The following is a 26,122-nucleotide window of genomic DNA, read 5'->3' on the forward strand; positions in this document are numbered from 1 at the left end:
TTAGATTGCAAAAATGAAGGAAGTAGTGTCATGAAAATATTTGGGAAGGCAAAACTGCCACAGTTTCTTAACACTAATAGAAGAATTTCTAACTATATATCTCAAAATTTAACATTAAGTACACCACACCCATGAATCTGATCAGCAGGATAATTTTATTAACGGCACAATAAAATGTTAACAGCTTTAACTTCTACTTCTTAACGTTCTCCTACAATTTAAGAGTCATCTTAATATTTTCCTTTTACGTGTATTGGTGTTATTAATACTTATAACTGATGGAAAACATATAAGAAAAAGATTACACAAGTATTCAGTTCTTTATAACATAGTATTTAATTTTCTCACAACTATTTCTGCCCTGTCGAAAAGAGATCAAGCACCGATCGTTCCAAATTTTGAAATAAACCGGAAACCGGGATGATTGATATGATACCGGAAGTCGGAGTGATTGATGATTGATGATCGACTTGTTTAACGAAATGAATCATGAGTCATTTGATTCACCTAGTGATTCAATCTTTTTGATCGAATCGTTCATGATCGACCCATCACTAGTGTCAAACGGAAGGTGCTTCCTATCAACAAAAAAGTACGGGTGATCAGAGCGGTGGAAAGTGGAAGAAAAATCGCTGTAGTGCGTCGTGAGTTTGGTCTGGTAAATTATACAGTAGGTTCAATTTTAAAGAATAAAGACAAAATTTTAAATTTTTTCTTACACCCAGATTTAAGGCTGCTTTTTTTATAACATCACTCGGATATAATGTTAAAAATCTTCTGGTCCCTTTGATGACATAATAACCAAGAAGGTGTACAGGCATTAAACAGCACTTAACGGAAACACACTATTAGAAAGAAGAACTTACTAATTTTATTGAAAGCAGTTCAATAGTATCAAGTCAACTTTTTTGAAAAATCTCTACAATGAAGGCTGAACTACAGCTTTCTTCTTCTCTTAATGAAGAAGCCTAGAGCAGTCAGTGTCTCTCTTAAAAACAATGGCCTTGATCAAAGGCAACAATCAACAATTCCCTCGATTGTATCAGTTCGCATAGTTCACATATATGTACTGTCATTTGAAACTGTTGAATGTTGGGATGCGCAGTAAACATCGTGGGAATAGCGTGGTCTCCTATTATTTTTTTATTGCCTACATCGAAAGATTATTACTCCTGGAGTACGCATTTCCTGGTTTTAGATTTTTCAATAATGACATCTATTTTTCGCAATTAAAAGTGAAAAATTTCAAGTGTGTGAAAACGCGATGGCTAAGTATGAATGCTGGGAAAAGCCCATGAGACGTCATTCTGGTTCCGGCTGTTGCTGTATGAGGCCACCTTGGGGCGAGGATATGTGTGCCGCTACGATGCAGGCTTCTAGCAGGTAACAGAGTACCCTGCTAACAGGCAGGCTTAAATAAGGATCATTAATACCTTATCAAAAGAAGGAAACTTTCCAACCATAGGCAATTTTAATAGGTGATTATTAAGAGATGTTTCCCTGAGCTGAGCTGTGTACCTCATGCATGCATTGGTAATCTCAGACGATGTAAAACTCCTATCTACTCGTATAGAAACTATATGTCCCTGTGACGTCACATGGAGTGGCATCACATGGGCGCCAATCTGGTCATCTTCAAATGCGATTAAAATTGACCATTGCCATTTGTCTGACCTGGGATTTCTAAAACCAAATACGTAATTTTACATTTTATTATGAATACACTTATGGTGGGTAACAAATCGCAATCAATGTCTTTTGTTTTCTTTGATGAAGGAAACTACCCTATTTCAAAAAATTACAGACCAACGTTCGAAAGTGTGAATTTAGCTGACGAAAGTCAAGTAAAACGTGTCAATTTGGAATGTACAAAAGTGTGAACTGTACGTCAGTCGAGTATACAAGAGATACAGAAGACTGCCTGTATGCATAAATTGTTACCAAACTACAACAAATACCTAGCTTTGAACGGTGCTTATGTGAAGAAGTATGTACATAGCCGAATGATGATTTAAAATGCTGCAAATCAAACATTTTTAATTTTCACCATGGTTTTAATTTTATGACCTATCTTACCCTGAATGACAAATGACCCCTGCATTATGAGTACATATATTATTGATGCTTTTATCAAGGGCTTTCCAAGGTCTGGAGAGAAAACAAGATCCCAGATCACACTCCTCTCATGGATTTCATAAGGTCTCTCAATTAAAATGCCTAATTTGATTAAAAGTTTGCTATAATTGATGTAGAGAGCTCAATGCAAGAAATGAAAGATATCGAAGGTATCTCTGTAAGAATTAAATGGGCCAAGGAGTCGAACCAACAATCACCACAGAAACTGTGATACTCTGCACTTTCATATCAGGCTGAACTGAAGTTAATTCCAATGCCACAAAACGTTGGCGCTGGCATCAAATATACTTTTTAAAATGCATTTTGATGTATTTTTGCATGGGGAATCAAATGAAAGTGGTTAAAATGAGCCAAAATTATTGCTTCCACACAAAAATTGGGTAAAACTTAACAGCAAAATTTGTGCAAAGGAGATTTTGTTAATTAAAAAAGGACCTTCAACTGCTGAATGGTGGAATACAAAATGATGGTTTGGTGTGAAAATACATACTTTCTAAGCACACGTACACCATTAAAGATTTTTTATCTTTTACAATCAAAGACATGATGCATCAAACAAAAAATATTGCAAAAATTTGATGAAAAACAATGATTTTTCTAGATTTGGTGGTGTAGACTTGCAAGTGGTCCATTGGATTTATATTCAAGACCCAAAACCATATTTTTATACACTACACCCTTTCATGCATAGGGACAAGACTCTAATGATTAGGAAAAAAGGGAATAAAATTTTTTAGGTGGAGTGGAAGGCATAAGCCTAACGCACAACTTACGTGATGCCCTTCACTGGTTGTAGGTGTAGGTTGAGCTGGAGGCGACCAGACACGCTTAGTGGAATGCCTGTCCTCTGCAAATGGAGAAACATTTGACTCTCAGTGAGGAATAGGAGTTGCATCACTCTAACAACACACAGACAGTGAGGAGATGAGGAATAATCAACACTTACAAAGGGAAGGTACGCTATTTCTACGACTTGAAATTTGACATGACATGAACATTTATTATAACAAATCAAAAAGGAGGAACTTCTGAACTTTCCTCCGTACTTATGACATGCAAAAGTCACAAATGTGATAACTTGATGCGATTCCTGGATTTTCCTCTGAATACGCCAATTTTGTGTTAATCGCTATTTTCTTCAATTCAAGGGCGATTTTCACCAACTCAGATGCAATTTTCATAGTTTTTTTTTTCTGGTCATGCTTCTCCCACGAAATTTTTTTTGAGGCTTATATTTAAGCTACAATGTTCTGAAATACCAGGGATTTTTATAGTTTTCTTAGCTAATTTTCAACAATATATGGTTGAATTACGGTACTTTGGAATAGAAATTGATGATCGTAAATGAGTCATCAGTAAGAAATCATGGCGTAATGTTTTCACCTTAAATATAAAATTTAAGCTCTAATTCAGTGCATTAAAAATATTCCTGGAGAGGATGAAGCATTAATAACAAAAGAAAACTAGTACAGTAGATTCCGTTTAATGGGTCCACCGGTAACTTGGGGCAGCCGCTTAATTGGGGCAGATCTTGAAGAACAGAACCCAATAGAGGAATATCCCAGAGTATTCTCCGCTTAATTACGACAGCATGCCACTTTATTGAGCCGTGAGTCGGCGACATAGACTCTATACTCGCGACGTCATTAAATGTTTTCGTTTTCAGAATACTATTTTTTTACATATTCCTCCTTTGATATACTCTTATTTTCCACAAATGTTCCTATTCTTGCCCTATTTTGAAAGCTCTTGTTGTTACATTATCCGCAAGAGGATAGGACTTTTCTTTAGTAGGACTTGGTAAAAGACATTCATTCAGCGTCGCCCGAGGCTGTGAAAAAAGTTTTTAACTAAATTGTTATAATTATCCCACATTATCACACACAAATGAAAGATGCATTCCAAAACATCATCTGCTCAAATAAAGCCCATTGCCTAAGCCAGAGAGACTTTAATCCAAGCAATTACTGCATTAAAAACTGCTATTTACTGTGCTATATCCATTCATATACTCACAGGCTCTAAAGTTATCTGGAACTCATGTTTGTCCTTCTCTGGTTTCAATCCAACTACGTTATCAAGATAAAATGGGTCGGCGAGATAGAAGTTGGGGAAAGACATGTAGGCAGGTGCTCCAAACTTGCAACCAGACACATCAAACACCCCACTGGGGTAGATTTTGCCTCGGGTGAAACATTTGTTGTCAGCATTGTCAGTAGCATTGGCAACCACACTCCTGCGACCAATGAACTTCCTACCCACCACACCAAACACAGACTGCTCCTCCTCATAATTCAACGTGATGGACCTGAAACAAGGCAACAGTCAACCTGTGAAAAACAAACTAATTCAAGCAAACAGAAGAGCATTTGAGAATAACATTCCCCCCTTCTTGAGTTTTAATTGTGCAGCAAGAAAATAGGTCTTCACTTAAAAACATACAGTTGCGCTCTCTTACCGACAAAGATCAGAGACAAACATGGTGACTTCATTTCCTGTTTCATTTGGAGGCCAAAGTTCACCAGCAGTGCCATTGACGTCAGCGCAATGACCATCATAGTATGGGACACGAGTGTAATAATTCCAAGAGTGCATTTTTCCCAGGTGCTCCACTTGACCAGTGCCAGTGAACATGTTGAAAACACCATCGTAAGACCAAGAGTTGTTCCTCTGAAATGATATTAACCACTTGTATACAGCCAATGCATGCCAAGGAAAGGGCACCCTATTCTCCCAGCAAACACAAAGTAATCAAATTCATTTAACCCTCTTCATGTTATACTTATCATGCTGAGTCCTCAAAATGAATCCAAAATGCATCATCACAACCAGGCAACAATCTATGGGCCAGTTTAATTCAGCACTCCACTCCATTCTCCCATCAGCTATCTTTTCACACCAACATATTTTTCGCCCCTTCCACATCCTTCACTACTTGTTCCTCATATTTTATCAGAGGTCTTCTGTTCTTGCCATCCACTTGCTCCTTGATGATTTCCTTCACCACATGCACCAACAATTCCCAGTTCATGACCTAATGAGGTTTCCCAACAAAGATTGCAGAATACGTTTTCTACCCACACAAGGCTACACTAGCCTTAATATTCCAGATCTTTCGTGAAGACCCAGGTCAGGTAGTCATTCAGATGAATTGTGCCCAGCCATTAAATAAGTGCAGTTACTTAAATTGGATTGCTGATGCTTAGGCACTAAGGGGCTGGCAAAGTAAACATCACACAACAGTGTCTGGAGTTATTATTTATGCCATTACCATTAAAATAGGTGCCTCCATTTACTTTCCAGGGGATTAGACTGGTATGAAGAGGTAAACCATGTAGGACCAAGAGCATACTGTGGCAAGGACTTCTTGGCCACTCTATACATATTCATATTTTTTACGTACTAATTATAAGCCTTCTGAAAGTACAAAGCCAATCACTCATGATGATGTGATTTTTGCTATATGCAATACTAATTAAAACCACCTTCCACTATAGTTAAATTGACCTATTAGCTGATCTTTTAACACTCCATTTCTTTAATATCCTTAATAACTTTGGCAGTGGTTGGGACCCTATATCGTCTCAGCGAGATATCCGAACCGAGTGCCTTAAAATCAGTCTTCATTGGATGTGTGCAACCCATCCTTAAATACTGCTCTCCCATTTGGTCAACTACTTCTCCCACCATACTAAAATTAATCAACCGTCCACTCAATTTCTTCTCAGCAATAGTTCGACATCGCATACCTCACCTCAGATTCTCTTCACGTGCCGAAATACTTCATTCACTTGGATTATTACAACCCAACCACCGCAGATTGACATTAGACATTAAATTTCTTTACCGCATCATAGATGGGTCCTTCAGATCCAGTGATCTCCTAACATTCTTTTCACTACACATTCCTGCTCGCAAAACCCACAATACTGAAGCTCTACACCAGCCCAATTTCCGTCTGGCAATATCTCATAGATCCCTCTTTTTCTGCCTACCTTCTATTTTCAATTCAATCTCCAATACTTCTCCCTCTCTTGACAGCTTTGCCTCCTGCACCAATTTTAATAGCCAAGTGAAAAGTCTATCTTTTTGACACCGACCTTTTGTATGTATTGTATATATTGAAAATGGTTGTTATTTATGATATTATTTTATACATGTTTATTAATTATATTTAATTAATTTGTTTTGTTTATAAACCCAATGTAAAGGCCTTAGTGCTGTTTTTGGTGTGATATAAATAAATAAATAAATAAATAAACTTGTTTCATGATCGTAGAAATAAACTGTGATCTAATAAACCACCCACAGGCCGCATGGATGCATAAGCGGTGTTTTAATGATGAAAAATTGCATGTTTGGTTTTTTGCTGCAAAATGAAAACTGGGAGGAGATCTACCATGCAGATTCGTTCGAAACAAAAATTGAGGCTTTCTTAAGTATGTATCAGTATATTTTTGAGACTACTTTCCCGAAGAAATTATGTTGAATAATTGTGGGTCAAAAAAGGATAGTTGGCTAACTTCTGAAATAATTCACTTGAGCAGAGTTAAAAGAGAGTTAGTTACATGTACTCTCTCGTGGCTGAGCTTTAAGCCACCGAGTGCATCCACCGGGTTGCGGATGGTGGGTCAACCTCTAGATATAGAGGTTAGCTGCAAGATAAGCGAGTTCTCTCGTCGAATAAGCAGTCGTGGACAAAAAGCGGCGGTAATCCGAGGTGGTATGGGTCTATCCCTGGGTGAGATAGGCCATATAAATGATACATTAAACCTGTGAAGATACCGTGACTTGGCGATGAGAGGCCGCCAACAATTATGCCTCACATCACCCAAAGGAGAGGGCAGCAGCTCTTCTTCATATGAGTGAAGGTGGAGATCACGGTGGTCAGTACAGCGACACTCATTGCACTTCAGGTGTGGTAACATTTACTTTAACGCCTGTAGTACTGCGATGTGGAAGGCAAGGGGAAACCACCACATTATTATCCCAAGGAGGCGCAGCTACTCCAACTTTAAATTGTCTGACGTGATGGAATTCTCTCAGGTACAAAATTCCGGAGGTAAACTAGTCCCCCATTCGGATCTCCGAGCGGGGACTACCTGAGAGGGTACATCGGTCAATTGTGATAAAGTTATGAGGATAGGTACATGGAACGTAAGATCACTCAGGACTTGCGGTAAGCTAGAAAACCTTAAAGTGGAAATGGAAAGATTGAATATCGACGTGCTAGGAATCAGCGAAATGAAATGGCCTGAGGAGGGAGACTTTTGGAGTGGAAGCTATAGGATTATAAACACAGGATCCCTGAACGGTAATGCTGGGGTTGGGATAATGCTCAGAAAGAGCACCAGAATGCGTGTGAAAAGCTTCCTACAGTACAATGAAAGGATAGTTATGGTAAAGATAGAAACTAAGCCGGTAGATACCATAGTGGTACAGGTCTACATGCCTATGACAGACTACGAGGATGAAGAAGTTGAAGACGTCTACGATGATATCAAGGAAGTAATCAAACAGGTAAGGGGTGAAGAAAACCTTATTGTTTTAGGTGATTGGAACGCTGTCGTCGGCGAAGGTCAGAATGGAAGAATAACCGGAAAATATGGATTAGGAAATAGAAATGAAAGAGGAGAAAGGCTCCTGGATTCTGCACAGAACACAAATTAGTGGTTGCCAACACCCTATTTAAGAATCACATGCGAAGATGATACACATGGAAAATGCCAGGAGACAAAAGACGATTTCAACTAGACTATATTTTAGTGAAGCAGAGGTTTAGGAACCAGATAAAGGGCTGTAAAAGCTACCCGGGGGCAGATATCGACAGTGATCATAATCTAGTGATGATGAAATGCCATCTGAAATTCAAGAAATTGAAGAAATCAGCAAAGAACGCCTGGCAATTAGAGAAACTTAAGGAGCCAAAAAATTAGCAGGCCTTTCAAGAAGTAATGGAGCGCAAGATAGGATTAGATCAGTCTGAAAAATCAGTTGAGAATAACTGGACTAACATAAAAAGTGGGTTTCAGGAGGCCGCTAGAGAAGTTCTAGGGAGAAGAAAATGTGTTAAGAAAAAGCCATGGATCACGGATGAAGTCCTAGACCTCATTGAAGAACGGAGAAAGTATAAGAATACAAATACTGAGGAAGGACAGGCTTGCTACAAGAGAATAAAGAACGAGATTTGCTGCAAAGCGAGGAAAGCCAGAGAAGCGTGGATGAGGACCATATGTGAGGACGTACAAAATAACCTCGTACAAGGGAAAGTGGAAGTGGCCTATAGAATAATGAGGAACCATTTCAAGGAACGAAACACAAAATGTAATACCATAAGGGACAAGAATGGAAACATCCTAATTGAAAACGAAGACAAAGCCGAGAGATGGAAGGAATACCTAGAGGAATTATACAACGGAAGCAAGCTTAGCTCAAAAGTTATCGAAGAGGAAAGTGAAGTTAAAAAGGATGACATTGGAGCAAGCATCTTAAGATCGGAATTTGATGCTGCAATAAGAGACCTGCAAAAGAATAAGGCCACAGGAATATATGACATTCCAGCAGAGCTAATAAAAAATGCAGGAGAAAAGGTCTTAACTCAACTGTATAAAACTATCTGCAATATGTACTCAACAGGAGATTTACCTAGTGACTTCGAGAAGAACATCATCATTCCCATACCCAAAAAGAAGAGAGCTGAGATGTGCAAAGAATTTAGGACCATAAGCCTGACGACACATGTGTCGAAGATTCTGACGAGAATCATTTACAGGAGAATAGAAAGAAGAGCAGAAGAATCCCTGGATGAGGACCAATTCGGATTTTGGAAAAGCAGGGGCACAAGGGAAGCAATTTTGGCACTTAGGATGCTCATAGAGAAGAGATTGGAGAAAAACAAACCGACTTTCATAGCATTTGTCGATTTAGAGAAGGCATTTGATAACGTTGAATGGAATTCAATGCTTAGAATTCTGAAAGAAATCGGCGTACTCTAAAATGATCGTAGAATTATTCATAGTTTGTATAAAAACCAAGTAGCTGTGACCAAATGTGGACCAAACGGTGCAGAAGCAAGAATAAGAAAAAGGGTGAGACAAGGTTGTGCGCTTTCCCCTTTAATTTTTAATGTTTACATAGAGAAAGCCATCAATGAAATCAAGGAGAAAGCTTCGGGTGTCAATATCCACGGAGAAAAAATTAGCATGCTGCGATTTGCTGACAAATTAGCAGTCATAGCCAAGACAGAGAAGGATTTAAAGAAAACGTTGACAAAGATGGAAAGGGAAATGGCCAGATATCAGCTGAAAATCAACAAAAAGAAGACTAAGATATTAGTTTGCAGCAAAAGAGAGGAGGCTAAAACAAACATCAACCTAGGACTGCATAAGCTTGAAGAGGTGAACGAGTTCTCTTACCTGGGAAGCCGAATTACCAGCGATGGACGGAGCAAGAAAGAAATTCACAGTAGAATAGCGCAGGCGAAGAGGGCTTTCTACAAAAAGAAGAATCTTCTTACAGCTGAAAATACCAGCATAGAAGTAAGGAAACAATTCATCAGATGCTACATATGGAGTATGTTTCTCTATAGAAGCGAGGCTTGGACATTGACAGCAGCAGGGAAGTCAAGAGTGGAAGCATTCGAAATGTGGTGCTGCCGAAGAATGATGAAGATAAAATGGATTGACCGTGTGAGTAACGAGGAAGTGCTAAGAAGAGTAGGAGAAAAGAGAAACCTCCTAAAAACCTTATGCAGAAGAAGGGACAACTTAGTTGGACACATTTTGAGGCATGATGGTCTGATGAAGACAATCGTTGAAGGACTAGTGGAAGGGAAAAACGGCAAGGGACGGCCCCAAATGAGTTATATAGGACAGGTTATAAAGGATGTAAAAGAGAAGAAATACGTAGCTATGAAAAGATTAGCGGATAGGAGAGAGAAATGGAGAGCTGCGTCAAACCAATCTTAGGATTGTTGACTTGATGATGATATGTACTCTAAATACAAGTGGTGCAATAATTGTGAAAATAAAACAATACTTACTCTTTGCCACATATGTCAGGAAAAGGGTTCAGTTCTCCAAATTATCGTACAATAATAAGATATTGGAAAATTCTACCAACAAAATGAAAACAACATGGTCAATTATAAATAGGGAAAGCAATAAAAATTAACAATTCCAGCATAACAATATCTCTTTAATTGACTCTAGTGGCTTGAAAACTAACCCTTGTAATGTATCCAATATTTTGAACAACCACTTCATTGAAATACCTGAAAAAATCCTACAGTCTTTTAACAATACTCAAAAAACTACAGCCTATCTTAACAAATCTACCAATTTCGAACCGTCTAATTCTCCTTTTCTCCATCCTGTCACCCCTCTGGAAATCCTGCAAATTGGAATGTCTTTCCAAAATAAATTATCCTCTGGCTGTGATGGCATTCCAGACAAGTTTTCTATTCCTTTCATAACTTCTGTACTTACCTACCTAGGAAACCTATCTATATCAGAGGGTAATTTTCCCCAACAGCTTAAAACGAGTATAGTATATCCACTTTTTAAAAAAAGGGGGAAAAAATGATCCTGACAATTACAGACTTATTAGTCTTCTCTCAGGCTTCTCAAAGATTTTTGAAAAAATTATGCACACACGTCTCATCAATTTTCTAGACAAAAATGCAACCATCACTTCTTCTCAGTTTGGCTTTACACAAAATAAGGCAACCACTGATGCAATGTATGAGTTTCTTAATGATACTTTAAACAGTATTGATGACAGAAATCAAACTTTGGGACTCTACATAGATCTGAAAAAAGCTTTTGATACAATAAAACATGATTTGCTGCTTGAACGATTAACAAAATATGGCATAACTGGACTTGCACGCAATTGGATAAAATCATATCTAACTGACAGAAAGCAAATGACTCAAATTTCTCACTATGATGCCCATACCAACTCTATTAAAATGTTTTCTTCAAGCTCAAAAATTGTGAAACATGGTGTCCCTCAAGGCTCAATTCTTGGGCCTTTAGTATTTAATCTGTATGTAAATGACTTGCCAGATAATCTTCCTGATGTAAAAACTATTTTGTATGCTAATGACACCAGTTTATTAATACAGGCCCAAAACATATGCTCTCTGTTAACCTAAAGAAGTCAGTTTGTATTAATTTTAATTGTCATTTTCAACCAAATGTAAAATTAGAACTCAGATCTTCTTTTGTAAATAATGTAAGTTTTCTTGGTGTAGTTGTTGACAAATCCATAAAATGGAGTCCACATATTGAAGGGCTAAAATCAAAGTTATCCCGTGTTGCATTCCAAATTAGATACCTGAGGGCCAGTACCTCTCTAAATATTCTAAAATGCTTGTGTTTTGCTCATTTCCATTCCCTTATTTCCTACGGAATTATTTTCTGGGGGAATAGTAACCACAGCTCTGAGATCTTTACGATTCAGAAAAAAATGTGGCGAACCATGTTACGATTACCTTACAGAGAATCATGCAGAATTCACTTTAAAAATCAAAAAATACTGACTTTATCCTCTTTATACATCCTTAACATACTGGTATTTATAAAAAGAAACATAATTTTTTTGTTAAAAACAACAAGTACCATAGCTATAAAACTAGATCTAGTGATAAACTACATGTCTTAACTAGAAATACAAAACTATGCAGTGATGGTCCGTACCATAATGGAAAAAAAATTGTACAACATTCTACCCCAGAGTATCAGGAATATCACATCCCTTGGGCAATTTAAAAGGAAAGTAAAAACCTTATTACTCAGTGAAGTTTTTTATACTGTTGATGAATTCTCATTTTTTCTAAAAACCCAAAAGGAATTGTAATTAGTAAAATGTTGGAAAATTGTCAATTAGTAAAAACTTGCAAATACAGTGGAACTTGGTTAGTACGTTTTCCTCCTTAGTACGGCAATTTCTTTCGGTCCCGGTACAATCCGATCAAAATACAGGTAAAAGTATTTGGTTAGTACGTTCGAAAAAATTGCACTTTCCTGGTCAGTACGCTCAATTGCTTGCCGTGACGCAATTCGTTCTCTAGTATCTTCTTAAGGGTCGTAAACCTCCGAATTCACGATTTAATTTATTATTATTAGCCATTAACATTCTTGCATTCATTCCACATCTCTTTCTTCGACCCTGATTTATCCAAATGCATTTCTCAATTCTTATGACGTGATGAATAATAAAATGCGGCCATTTATCAGGAATGTCTGACTATAGAAAACTGCAGCCAATGAGAAGCCCCAATTTTCCCCACCCCGAGCTCCTCACCTTCTGTTGCCTCTGGAGTGCCCACTGCACACAAATTTCGCGAGTGGGCAATTGTTGCTATTGCGTGAGTTATAACGATGAAGAAATGAGTCTTATCCAATTCCCACTTTATCTAAAGCAGTACTGCACGTACTCCATAAACTCGACGTCAAGGCTATGGAAGCATTGCATTGCTTCTCCTTCCAATCAACAGTAGAAATAAATGAGATAACATTCTACAATTAGTATTATACTGCCACCTTTTAAATGGTCTAGATTAGGTCTAGCGTATTTGACTACTGCTGCGGGAGCAGACGATGCGCTGGATCTCCACGCGAAGCTTACCTTAAAAATACGTTATCTCGGCACGTAAGCAGACGACATTATACAAATTTCTACAGTAAATTTCAACTGTTTAGTATAAAATCTTCTTGTAATTACGTCGTAATATAATAATCTTGCGTGTTATTAATTGATATATCGATCGACATGGTTTTATTCCAGAAGCGAATGCGTACGGCTGTTGCCGTAATTTAAGGTTAATACAATTTTGTCCCATTTTTATGATGCTTAAAAACAACCAGTGGACATAATCAGGGTTGTTGTTATATTCTCCGAGTATGCCCTGAGAAAGAAGAAATGACTTAGCTTTACTTTCCTCTTTCTATAAATATATATAGGATAAATCACGGGAGATAGACGCCGTTTTCATGTAATTGTCTTCGGGAAACCTATGAAACATTGTGATTTTTATTCACATGGTATTGTTTTTCAATGTAGCGCTCATTTTCGTGATTTTAAGGTGGAAAGAGTTCAGGAAGGCGATCCTACGAGAACTACCCATAGTAATTGTAATTATGACTTTTCCACAGATTGCAATTACCCCGACTGCTATTATTTACTTTCCTCGTTAGCACGTTTTCCTGGTTAGTACATTCATTTTTTGCGGTCCCTTCAGAAACGTACTAAACAAGTTCCACTGTATTATCATTCATAAATCCTACTTATAAATTGTATACTATTGTATATTATGTTTCAATTTTGCATGATTGTATTTGCCAATGTGAAAATTTTAAATCCTATGGAATGTGAACATTGAATCTCGGTATTTTAATGAGTAGATATAATATGACAAAGCCTATGTCTACATCATGTAAGACCAAGCAGGTGAATAAAATTTCTATTTCTATTCTATCAACTACGCAATCCATGGCCTTCCTTTGCCCTCCCTCCCATCCACCTCCCCTCTAACAATTGTCTTCATTCAACCAATCACTACACAGCACTGCAATTCATCAATTACGTACTTATCCATTACATACTGCATTTGCAGAAGACTTCTGTCCCAATTTTCCTGCCACTTCCTCATTTTTCAATTGGTTGATCCATTTAATCCATCCTTTTGTACAGCCACCCTTCAAATGCTTCCACTTTTGACTTCTCTGTTGCTGCTATCATCCATTACTTATATCCATCAAGAAACATGCTTCACAATTTAATTTTGATAAATTGATTCCATGCATCCATGCTCACATTTCAAGCTGCAAGCTCATTCACCTGCTCTGCCCTCTTCACCTCGATATCCAAGGTTGTTGTATTATCCAAGGTTAATCCAAGGTTGTTGGGAAACCTCAATAGGTCATGAGCTGGGAAGTGTTGGTACAAGTGATGAAGGCAATCATCAAGAAGCACGTGGATAGCAAAAACAGAAGACCTTGGATAAAATATGAGGAACAAGTAGTGAAGGATGTGAAAGGGACATAAATTTTACAGCAGATCCTGTTCTTGCATAGCCCATCCTCAATGAGGGCTTCCAAAAATTCACCAGTTTCTTTTTTTATTAAGGATGAGTCAGTTCTTAAATATATCATGTTCTCGGTACCGGTCCAGCTCTTCCCCATCGGTTCCCAGTTCTCAGTACTTGGTTCCAACAATGGCCTCTTATTTTTAGAATGAATGGAGTATTTAAATGAACAACCACAAGTACTTAATGAACATAAACCCCCTTAAGCAGTAAATAGGTAGGAAAGCTCTGTAAAAAAACTTAAGATCGTGCCCGTTTTATTTGTCTAGAATAAAAAGCCAAACTAACGTGTTCTAAAAGAATGCATGGCCAATGGTCCAATATGCCACGTTACATCAGACAGCCACCGCTGCTTTCTCCAGGTTTTATTATAAAAATCAACATGTGACAACTGAGCTACCGCAGTGGCGGCTTATCCTGCTCAGTAAAGTGGATCAGAAAAGTCTGTGGGACTGATAAAAAATAAGGCCTGAAAAATTTGAGACCTCTAGGTGAGCCCCTGACCCTCGCTCAAATGCAATTTAAGGGGGGGATGTCAAAATTCGAGAGGTTTAATATTTTATTGTCATTCCCTATAGTTTTTGCTAAGTCACTGTTCTTCAGGGCAAAAATTTTGTGCATTTTGACGTATTTGCCACCGTTTAGCCACAAAATGCCTAATTTGAGTCCACGTTTACAAAGAAAATATTCCAACCCCAGCAGCGTCACAAATACAAGAGTGGCAGGCTGCTCTCGTCTCCTCCCCACTCGCTTCTCCCCCTGCCACACCTCGAATACAGCAAAATTTATCCCGCATGTGCTGCTAGGAGGGCGTTCATTTTTTATAATATAATTTGGAAGAAGGTAACAAAGGATGCGTAGTGAGACGACTTGTCCCTTATTTGGTGCCTCGTTGGCATTAAACAAATCGATGTTACCAAACTTTTAGAGAAGTGATAAAATATTTTTAGATAAGATAATGCAGGCAAGGAGCCTATGGTCTATGAATAGGCCTCTCGAGTTGCTATAAAAGTATGCCTACTTTGGATTTGTGCTTCCATTCTGGTATTGTCCGTCAGCTGTGACTAAATGGATTTTGGGTGAAGACCGCTTGCGTCCCCTCCCGCTCGCCTCTCCCACGCCCCAAATGCACCAAAATCACACCCAATGCATCTTTCTTTGTTAGTCTAACTAATATTTGATGTTTCAGCATCGTATGTGGAAGAACAATCACGTAAGAATTACTCAATTATCTGCTTTCCAATCTGTATTTCTTACGCTAATGTCGTTCCACATCTTTCACTGCTGTCAACAAAGTTGGAATGACCTAATCAAGAATCTTTCCACCACATGTATAATAAAAGGAATATTTTACTCCAAAGTCGAACGTTTCTCAAATGATTTTTGAATTTCCACAGCACTAAGGTCAGATATAACCAGAGGTACCGTGGTCTCTCCCCAATATATCATCAGCGGGTAACCCTTTACGTCGATATTACAATCCAGCAATTAAAAAAATCTTGGTTTGCTCACCAAACGTATATTCTTGCGTGCCTTTAATACTTTTCCATTCATCCCGTCTGACCAACTTGTGCTTATCAGTTATTATAGAGCAATTTCTATATTTGAGGGGACAGAACAATCCGTTCCTTTGAATAACTGAATATACTATAACTGCTTTCAGATCTTCCAACAGGGTTATCAACCAGTTGACGAGTCTCCACAAATTTACAGCAACATCTTTACTAAAAACAAAACGGGCGTATAATCATTTTAAATGATAGTTATAATAAGTATTTAATTGGTTCTTGGATTTCTGGTGGACATGTTGAACCTCATCAGCCCATTGGCGGCTGGAAGCCAGAGGGAATAGGCCAATTTTCCTGGAGTTTTTTTTTCCTAATTTTCGGAGTGAATTCCCATAAAAAATGCATAGAAAATTTCCAAAAGATGCAGCTGATTAGTGCTCAGCGTATTTGAGTCAATTTTGGGAGACAATTTCAATGGTATAGGTTCAAGCCCTACAACATCATGGTTGTGTCATTCTTGAAGTTATGAGCAGATAGATCCTCAAATTTGGGCCCCTAGATTGCCCTCCCAATATTTATGTCGCAATGCTAAGTCAACTTAGTGCAATTAGCAAATAGACCAGTGCAAGGGATGAAATACGATTTTGATGCTTTCCTGGCAAATGATGAGGGTAAACTCTTCTTGGGATTTAACAACTTTTGTCCCCGAGTAGGAGCTTGAAACATCGGCCATTATGGAAAAATTAACCTGGTGGGATTCCCAAGAAGAGTTTACCCACACTGCAAAGGATGTTGGAATTATGCTTGTAGCAGAGAGATGAAGCCTCCTTTTGGGGAGGTTCACTTGGTAACATCATATCAAATTCCTTCTGAATTCGGTGTTTCTACTTTTTCTTTTGCAAAGAAATCAAGAATCAGATTTCACAACTTTTGCTAATCCTCTGACGGGGGAGGCAACCCTAAAAAGTTGAACACACTCACATATAGTCAGAGAGGAGAGAGGGCCAGCCCTCTCTTCTCCTCTCTGACTATATGTGAGTGTGGCTACCAAATGGAAGGATGAAGATTTATTGAGAAAGAATGTGGATGACAGAGCAAAATGATTAACAAGTAATCGAATGCGTTGAAATTTTTTTTATGAAGTTAAGAATTTTTGGCTTTCCAAAAATTTATGGTATTATACCTTACTTCTCAGTAAGAAAGGCTTACATTTTCAAATCCAAAATCAAAGGTAACCAGTTTTTTATTAGAATCCATTCGAAGAGTTTAGTTGTCCGAATTAGCCAGTAAAGGTACTGAGTCAATTACAAAATTGTTCATTTGTTACCGAAATTGATGATAAAATTAAAAATATTTTTTTGAAAGTACATAATATTTTTTGTGGTCCAAATTCATTAAATCAGGCGCAGGGGTTTGAAATTCCACCTGTAAAATTACTTCTGAGTGTTGCTTATTATTTTCAGTAACAATTGGAGCAGCAAATATTTTTTTAGAACCTTTCATTATTTTTTTCTAATGTTAAGTTATTAAAATTGAAATCTCAATCAAGATTCCACAAAAAAATATTTCCTAAGCATAAGTTGTGTTGGCTCTGGCTGGACCAGAGACTGGCTGAGAAGCTTGGGTGATGAATGAGAATCTCGTAAATTCTAAAGGTTGAAACAGAGGTTATGGATTTCAATTCCTTCGCAAAGAAAAAAAGTTGCATGCTTTTACGCCAGGATCTTCAAGATATGAACGCTTTATGCTGGAAAGATGCGTGGCTTAATGCTGGAAACACAGTTTTCTGGTAGAGTTCAGCATTAATGAAATCAATTTTCTTCTTTTCATTTAATTTTCAATATCTTTTGGCTTTTCCAAGGAAATAATTATTATTTTTATTGTAATTTCATTATAAAATTAACGGCTAATTGACCCTTAATATATTTCTACTTCTATTTATACGCGATAATTAGCCGGGACGGTTCTAAATCTTATCAAACTAACAATACTGTACTTCCGATAATATAAGTATATGCTATTGCTGTTGCATCGGAACAAGGCCATGATCAAAATTCACTAACTCTTGGTTAACTATGTGGTATTCCATTATTTCCTGGATATAGACAGTTACAAGGCCATGATCTTTCAATTCTTGCAATCCAATTTCTGAGGGTTTTTATGATGTTAAATTCAAACTAAAAAGCCTTTAATCAATGATATTCTACATGCAAGAGATACAAAAATGATAATCCCGAGTGAGGAATATTATTTCATTATATGCTATAATCTATATACTATATAAAAGAAAGTTTAAAATCGTGCTAGTTAGAACACTTATAACTCGAGAACGGCGGCACCGATTTTAGTGACATTAGGCTCTTTGGATTCGTCTCAGCCCCAGATAACATATAGGACATTAAAAAATAGGAAAAGTTCACAAAAAAAAATTCAACTTTATCTTAGAGATATGTTTTTAGGAGTTGATTGTTAAGACGGTCAAAAAAATAAGATTTTTTTTTTGTTTTTACTAATGTATTGACTGATCTTTTTAACAATATTAAAAAAATTCAAATGTTCAAACATGATAAAAATACTAAAGTAATATTAAAATAGTATTAAAATAATTGAATTCGAGGTAAGCTTAACTCGATTTGAGTTGTCAACAAACACATAACTACCGTGTGTGTAAACAAATCTCCACGCAATTGTTGATTATCAGTGATATCCGCGTACTCTGAATGAATTCAAATCTTTTAACTTTGTAATAAATGAAGACAAAGTCACCAACTATCTATCTGAATATTTAAAGTCCTTGGACGCACCTGGCTTACCACGGCACGATTTACAGCTAAAGGTAGGCTCTGTGTTCATGATCTTTCGAAACCTAAACCAACCAAAACTATCCAATGGAACGTGTTTGGTTATTTAAAAAACTGATAACGAAAGTGATTCACGCCACTATACTCAGAGGAAAATTCAAAGATGAGGAAGTTCTCAATCCGAAGATTCCATGATCCCAACTTATATGCCCTTTTGAGCTTAAATGTATTCAATTCCCAATTCGTGTTGCATTCGTGATAACGATTAACAAATCGCATGGTCAGTCTTTCAATTTTTCTGATGTTTGTTCTCATGTGTCAGTGAAAACCCATGATTTTCTCATAGTAAATAATATGTGGTATGTTTACGAGTCGGTAAACCATCCGCTGTATTTCTTCCTTCGCTTCAAGGGCGCAGCTAGGAATTAAGGATAGGCGCAGCTAATACTGGCGGGTCTGAAGGGTATAGAAAACTCGCCAAGGTAAGCGAGAGGTGTGGGGGCTCTCCCCAGACATTTTTTAGGATAAAAGGTTCAAAATGGTAGGTTTTGCGGCTGTGTGAACAGTTAAATATTTTGTGACTCATCCGTCCCCCTAATATTAATAACCAAATGTTTTATAAAAAGATCCACTGAGCTTTTGGGGGGGGGTTTTAACCCCCAAAAACCCCACTCGCTGTGTCCCTGCTTCGCTTCGCTATTTTTATTTAGCTTCATTCGCTTTATCTTGCGCCTGATAACAAAACAAAAACTGTTGTTTATCAGAAGGCGCTTGCCGCAATTCATTAAACCCGAATGTGTAGGGCACACCGTGGTGCGTTTACGCATGCAGCATGTTTACGCAGTGCATTTTTTCCAAACAGAGATACTATAACTGGCACGCCTAAAGTCATTTGATACGAATGCTGCTTCATAGGGGCTTTTCTTACACTATTTTGAGCATCAGTCAAGCGTCGGTCTTGCATTGTGTTAACCTGCCCCGTGAACGAGCCAAGTTTACGTTACGGACTTAGACCTAAAAACATTTTTTTACGGTTAATAACACCAATAGCCAACAACTGAATGCGTATAATTTTTATTTCATCAATATTTTCTCATTTAATTTATAATAAATCAAATATGATTGAAAACGTTACCGCCGCTCTTTATTTATAAATGGTGCAACTAAACTATAAGTTCATTGAATGTTAGGCGGTACAAAGTTCGCCGGGTCAGCTAGTTAATTATATAATGCAAAAATATTAAGCAAATACATTTGGTGTCTTGGGTTGGTAATATCTTCAATGCATGGTGAATTTTCACTGTGCCGTCGGTTTTGAAAGCTGTTTGGTTTCGGCGGAAGGGGAAAAAAACGGTAAGACAGCCCCTGCCCCAACCCTGAGCGGCAGCTCCACCGTTAATTCCTAGATACCAAGTTTCACTAGGAATTCCAAGACCACACAGTTTTTCCGCGGAGCGAAATATCTCTCCAAGCCACAACTTAAACACGTCTATTTCAGAAGGTAGAAGCAATTAATGTTTTTCCCAGAGAGGGTTATTCTCAGGAAAGCTCAATGCGTGGCCACTCGTGCAGCTGGATGAGAAACACCACCAACGGGTAACATGCCAACTTATTTATGATTGGTTCTTGTCAACAGAAATCCTCCAGTGAGGTTGACTAATGTATAGTAAGGGGTAGACCGTCGAAACCATCACAAAACTCCTTTGGTAGTCTCTCCAGAGTTTGCCAACATTCTGTTCATCAGCATCGTGTGAGTTGGATGTTGAGAAAACCAGTGCACGTGCAATTACCACTGAGCATTGCCAGATTATAAACACGCTAAGGCAGAAGTACTCTCAAGTCATCGGTAAACCGATATCCTCGTGTAGGTATAAGATCTACGTAGAAGATTTGGTTTGAATATTTTCCCGAGGAGAAGAAAAAACGGTGCAACACCTGAAACACTGCTGAAGCTTCCCCCGCTGAATCTCCACGGAAGTGGCGCATGGTAAGTCATTTCATTACTATTCTTATTTTATTTCTCAAGTGATCAATAGCTGTGCTTGGATAGAATTGGGATGATATTTCAATTAACAAAATTCTAAATTACTGTATCATACCTCCATGTACCTTTTCTTTTCGGTTTCTTTCCTATTTAATTCGCAACGGAATTAGGTCTTTTTCGACCATTAGGGTGCGGTAAATATGCAATATTACAAAAAATCATTAGTTAATATGCTTCTAATTTTTCCCATTGTGCTACGACCCATCCATTTTTGTCAATGCCGGATTTCCATTTAATTTTAATCCCACCACATTTATTTCGTAGGGGAATGCCTATAGACATTTTCAATCAATATTGAGAATTATATTTATTAATATGGGGAGTGATAAAATAAATCAAGGTAGTAATTTGGCTTTGAACAATTTCTATTCGCAATAATGGAAAAATTAGACCTAATTAAATATTAACCCATTTCTTCCCAACGTTGCGTGAACACAACGCAAACTTTGCGATTTTTTTTCTCCGTATTTGTTATTGATAAGTAGTTAATATTTTTAAAATAGTTAGTTCAATGCTTTCTAAAACGTTATAAATTTTTCTACGGAAGAAATTTAATAACTTTTGTTTTTACAATGACCTTTTAATTTATATGTAAGTCGTTATTCTAGGCTATCTTCTAAGTTTACATATTATGTTAAATCTGAGGCACTCGATGATTATATCTCTCTGCAAATACAATGATGCATTTGTATTCTAGGCCATTGCAACAATTTGGGTAAATTTGACTAAGTGGTTTTTAAATTATTTAAGAATAAAGGAAGTGTTGCGTTCACGCAACGTTGGGAGAACCCCGGTAATCTAGGTAAACGGCGCGCCGCGGCGGTAGTCGTTTAGAGTGTTTCTTTTTGGACTGAAAAATGAAATGCTTATCAAGAATATGTTACCTTTTTATGGTGAAACTTTAGTTTTAGGCAATTGTACAGTATTTTAGTCCTAAATATACATCTACATATGTGTTGAAGGGTCCTTATTAGGATGTTTGGCAGGTGGTGAGTTTTCACCGAGTTGTGACTGTTTGATGTTTTTAACTTCACGTATCGAGCAAGATTAAATCAGCGTTTACTTGCGCTATAGTGGGAATTTACTGTGACCTACACTAAAAGGTGCATAAAAACTTTGTTATAGAGTTGTCCAGAAAAATGTTCACATTTCTGTAGGCGTCTGCAATTCCAAGATATACCGGCATCCTAAGGTAAGAACGATCTGCTTACCACAGTTGACAAGTATGCTAAAAGCAAGTGAGTATGCGAGGGTTAGCAAATAGATCGTAAAGTCGTATTTACGTGGTGTTGTTGACTAGGATTCAAAGGGAAGGTAGTGGGAGGGTAAAATGCATAATTAGGCTGGGCGGGGATATGATTCTGATGTTAAGTGGTTATCACATCTTAGCTACAAAATATTACTGGAGTAAGGACGCTGATAAAGGCATTCCTCTTGTGCGTCAAGCGATGTCCCTGAAGCGTTTTTTTGAACCTAAAATGTTCATACGCCTGGTTGGTAACAGAACCCTGTCGATTTCTGAAACAACAATGCCTGTTCGCTGTCCGTTTGAAGTCTGTTGATAGCCTGTTGGAGATTAGTGAACAGAGTATAAACAGCCAACGAACAATCTCGGGTCACTCACAAGTAGGAACAACTTACGAACAGCCTACCAACAGTTTTACTCTGTTTGCAGCTTGTTCCTTAACAGGCAGGCAACAAGCATTTCGGGAACAATAGTGAACAAGCTTTTAACAGGCAGGGGCCGGTTGGTAGTATGTTTCACCGAACAGGGAATGAACAGACAACAGTGAACAAACACTAAACACCCTATCGATTTACGTAAAAATGATGCCTGTTCGCTGTCAGTTTGGAACCTTTTGGAGATTTTGAGAACAGATTATGAACAACGTACGAACAATTGTTTTAAGTTTCGGAATTTGGACAACAATTTGGATTAATCCAAATTTAATTGAGTACAAGGAAGTTTGATTGAATCCAAAGAAAATATCATCTACTTAAACAGTAATTATATACGGTTGAATTCATTATCGCGATTACCATCAACCACGGATGACGGTTATTGAAGTGAGCACGCAAATTATATTAGCTATCTGCTCGGCTTACGCACGTTAAATACTTTACTTCGCCAATTACAGGCAGGGGCCGTATGTTTCAGCCAAAGAGTATGTACTCTGTGGTTTCAGCGGACTGGGAACGAACAGACAACAGTGAATGAACAGACAACAGTGAATGAACAGACAACAGTGAACGGACAGTCAACAGGCAAGGGCCGGTTCATAGTCCGTTTCACGGTACAGGGTACGAACAGAAAACAATGAACAGCCAGTGAACAGGTTCTCAACAAGGACGGAAAGATAGCGTGGTGCTGCTACCTACCTATAGAAGATAGCAAACGCAAACAATGACGCCAATAACCGATACCGTTATCCGGACAGTTTACGAGCACATGGTCCAACATGGTCGACTGTGTTGTGGTGAAGTTGTTGGTTGCGGAGAAAACAGTTATTTATTTGATTATTATTTAACCTGTGCTAAATGCCCGCAGTGACGAATTAAGTAACTCGTGCATCCATTCAGTGATAGTGAAAGTCGTGAAGTGATATTTGTTCTTGAGTGTGTTTATTTAATAATTTATTGTGTCTCTTAAGTTTTTGAGCAAGTACTGAGATTTGTATTGTATTTGTATTATGCGTATGTGCGTTACGTCGCCAATGAGAACCAACAAACATTGTCAGAGGATTATCTTTCTAGTAGGTTTGTTTGTGAGAAGTGAAATCATCGTGTTCATAAATATTCTTTAAAGGTGTGTTTCTCTTTTAAAATCACACGTATTATATTGACATAGTGCAGACTCCGAGTTGTATTAATTTAAGGAAGTACATATTTCTTTGATGAAGGCATGTGAAATATTTGTTGATGTAGTGGTTGTTCTGTTAATGATGACAAAGCTTGCTTTTCTGCAACTATTCAAGATTTTTATAACTAATGGAATATGTGGAAAAGCACAGTAAAAGTTTTTCTTACAATCATTCAAATGAATTTCATCTTTTAATTCTATTTTAACATAAATTATCTCTTGTCTATTATGTCCAACTTAGCAACAGCGAACAGTTAAGGAACAAAGTATGCGCATAGGGAGAGAACAGACAAATAACCATCTTCCCACATTGTCACAGACAAGGAACAGACAAGGCGTTCCAATTTACATTCTACGAACAGTCGCCTGCCTGTTCTCTCTTGGTCAAGGAACAGGGAACAAACAACCTAAGAAAACAGGCAATGAACTGACAGCGCACAGTCCCCTGCCTGTTCATTGTCTGTGGTCCAACAGGCAAGGAACAGAGAATGCCGCTTTCTTAACAGGGAGGGAACAGACAAGTAACCCTTTTCTCACAGACAAGGAACAGACAAGGCGTTCCAATTTACATTCTACGAACAGTCGCCTGCCTGTTCTCTCTTGGTCAGGGAACAGGGAACGAACAGCCAACTGACAGACAATGAACAGACTTTATTGTTACAGAAATCGACAGGGAAGTTTGGACAAGGGGGATACGTTTTCTAAGATACGTCCATACTTTGCGAGCTCAACCAAATATTTCTACGGTTTGATGCAATTTCTCATAAATTATCTTTTGACGAGAAGATGATGCCATATTTTGGCCGCCATTCCGTTAAAATGTTTATAAGAGGAAAACCAGTAAGATTTTGGGTTAATTTGTGGAGAATGATATCTTCCTTGGGAAAATTTTCTGTCAATGGATGAGCATCTGAAAAAACTGATACCTCTTTGAGTTTAGTAGAAAGGGTTGTAGTTGGCCTGGCAAAATTTATTGAAGTTGCAAGGTATCACTTATTGTATTTTGAAAATAATTTCAAGTTATTTTTTACTGATACTTTTGTCTCAAATGGGATTTTTCCCAATTATGACGAAAGAATCCCTTGTAGTGTGAGAGAAAACAGAGTCGCAAGTTGCCTTCCTCGCACTCAAAAGGAACTGTCCAAGGGAAAGTAAGGTTGTTTTGATTGTATGATCGGTAAAAAGAATGCGTTATTCTTTGAGTTGGCTTGATATGTAACTAAATGCATTACCAAATTTCGGTATATTGGATCCATTTGTAAATTTGAAGTTGTAATTGGATCAACCATCAGTCAGGCATATTTTTGTTCAGAAATAGTGTTATGTTTCCTCAAGAAAAAAGAAAACAGTGAAGGAGAAATTTCTCATTTTCAATAGCAGATCCTTTGTTACTTTCGCGATATAAAAATTCCTATTATATGACTGGTTGATTTATATTTTCTGTACTTTATAATGGTGTTACAGCCAAAACCGGTCAAATACTATAAATTTTTATAAATACTTTGTGGGTGACATAAATTGTCTGTTATTAATAATATGGAGCCTTCCACCACGTACAAGCTTCAAGTTTCGATTTAGGCAACTACCCTTATAGTAACTAAAATTGCCGTAATATAGGACATAACGGAATAAATAGTTAGCAAAATGCAGTAGGGAAAGACAAGGTTGGCCACAATATTGATCGTTACGAAAACATTCACGATGAAGATGCCGAGTTTGTAGCAGCCAGAAAATTAGTGATTTCCAAAAGTGCAATATTCATCTACATACTGATTGCTCTTCTAAATTTCATGAACAATACAAAGTTTAATCAATATTTTCGGTTAATTTTATGTTTGGGTTATAATCAAAAAGAATAGGGAAATTGCATACTTTTTATAAACAGTATGCTGATATACTACAGTAAACACTTAGTACAGCAATATACTTTTTTCCGCTTAAAATTCAGTTTATACCCTAGAAAATGACTCCCAAAAGTCGCCCGAGTTTCGCGGGCTAAAAAATACCGCCCCCACTAATCTTTGGCTGTGACGTCATAGTTCAGTACGAGTCCAAGATCCAAGCCCAGTAACTGCAGGTTTGGAAGAGCCACGTTGCGTTTAAAGGAGAACATGGGTGAAATAAGGAAAACGTACAAGTGGTGCATTGTTCCTCTGTGCAATAACACCCCAGAAAAAAATTTCGTCTGCATTCCCACGGAGGAAATTAGAAGAAAAGCCTCGATGCATGCCGTCTGTCGGGATGAGCGTTTCGGAAAAATAAGAGTATGATAAACGGAATGATAAACCCGTGTGCTATTTGAGCGAAGATAACTTTAATATTAATAATATTTCCATATTTCATTGACTGAATAACTTGAAACTGAGATTTTTCGATAATGCGGCCACCGTAGAATAAAAACTCAACTTCACAATAAAAATCGAGATAGGTGTTTCTCGATGGTTACGATGGACTCAAATTATTAAGGCACTTGTCAAATTTCAGTTACGGAAGGACATAGAAAATTCCATGATGTTTAAAATCAAAGGAGGAAATATGAAAATATAGAGCAACGTTGATCCTCATGCATTCGAGTGCCAGCCAAGAAGACAGCGTTTTCTTCTACTGTCGGTGTCAAAATGATGTGCCGCTGTACTTTGCAAATTTATATCCTGGCTTCACTACATGCTATAATAATGAACT

General features: G+C 37.6%; 1 protein-coding gene across 7 annotated transcripts in view; it reads right to left on the reverse strand.

Annotated features, from left to right (window-relative positions):
- Window positions 1-26,122, reverse strand: part of LOC124158072 (protein croquemort-like) — a 239,836-nt gene that overhangs the window by 34,858 nt on the left and 178,856 nt on the right. For all 7 annotated transcript variants that reach the window (XM_046533248.1, XM_046533247.1, XM_046533245.1 and 4 more), the window contains 3 exons: window positions 4,595-4,806; window positions 4,153-4,444; window positions 2,910-2,983 (listed from right to left, as the gene is read on the reverse strand). In XM_046533248.1, coding sequence (XP_046389204.1) covers window positions 2,910-2,983; window positions 4,153-4,444; window positions 4,595-4,806 — 578 coding nt within the window. The remainder of the gene's footprint in view (window positions 1-2,909; window positions 2,984-4,152; window positions 4,445-4,594; window positions 4,807-26,122) is intronic.

This window comes from Ischnura elegans, chromosome 4, assembly GCF_921293095.1.
Source record: "Ischnura elegans chromosome 4, ioIscEleg1.1, whole genome shotgun sequence".
In the NCBI taxonomy this organism is placed as follows: Eukaryota; Metazoa; Arthropoda; class Insecta; order Odonata; family Coenagrionidae; genus Ischnura; species Ischnura elegans.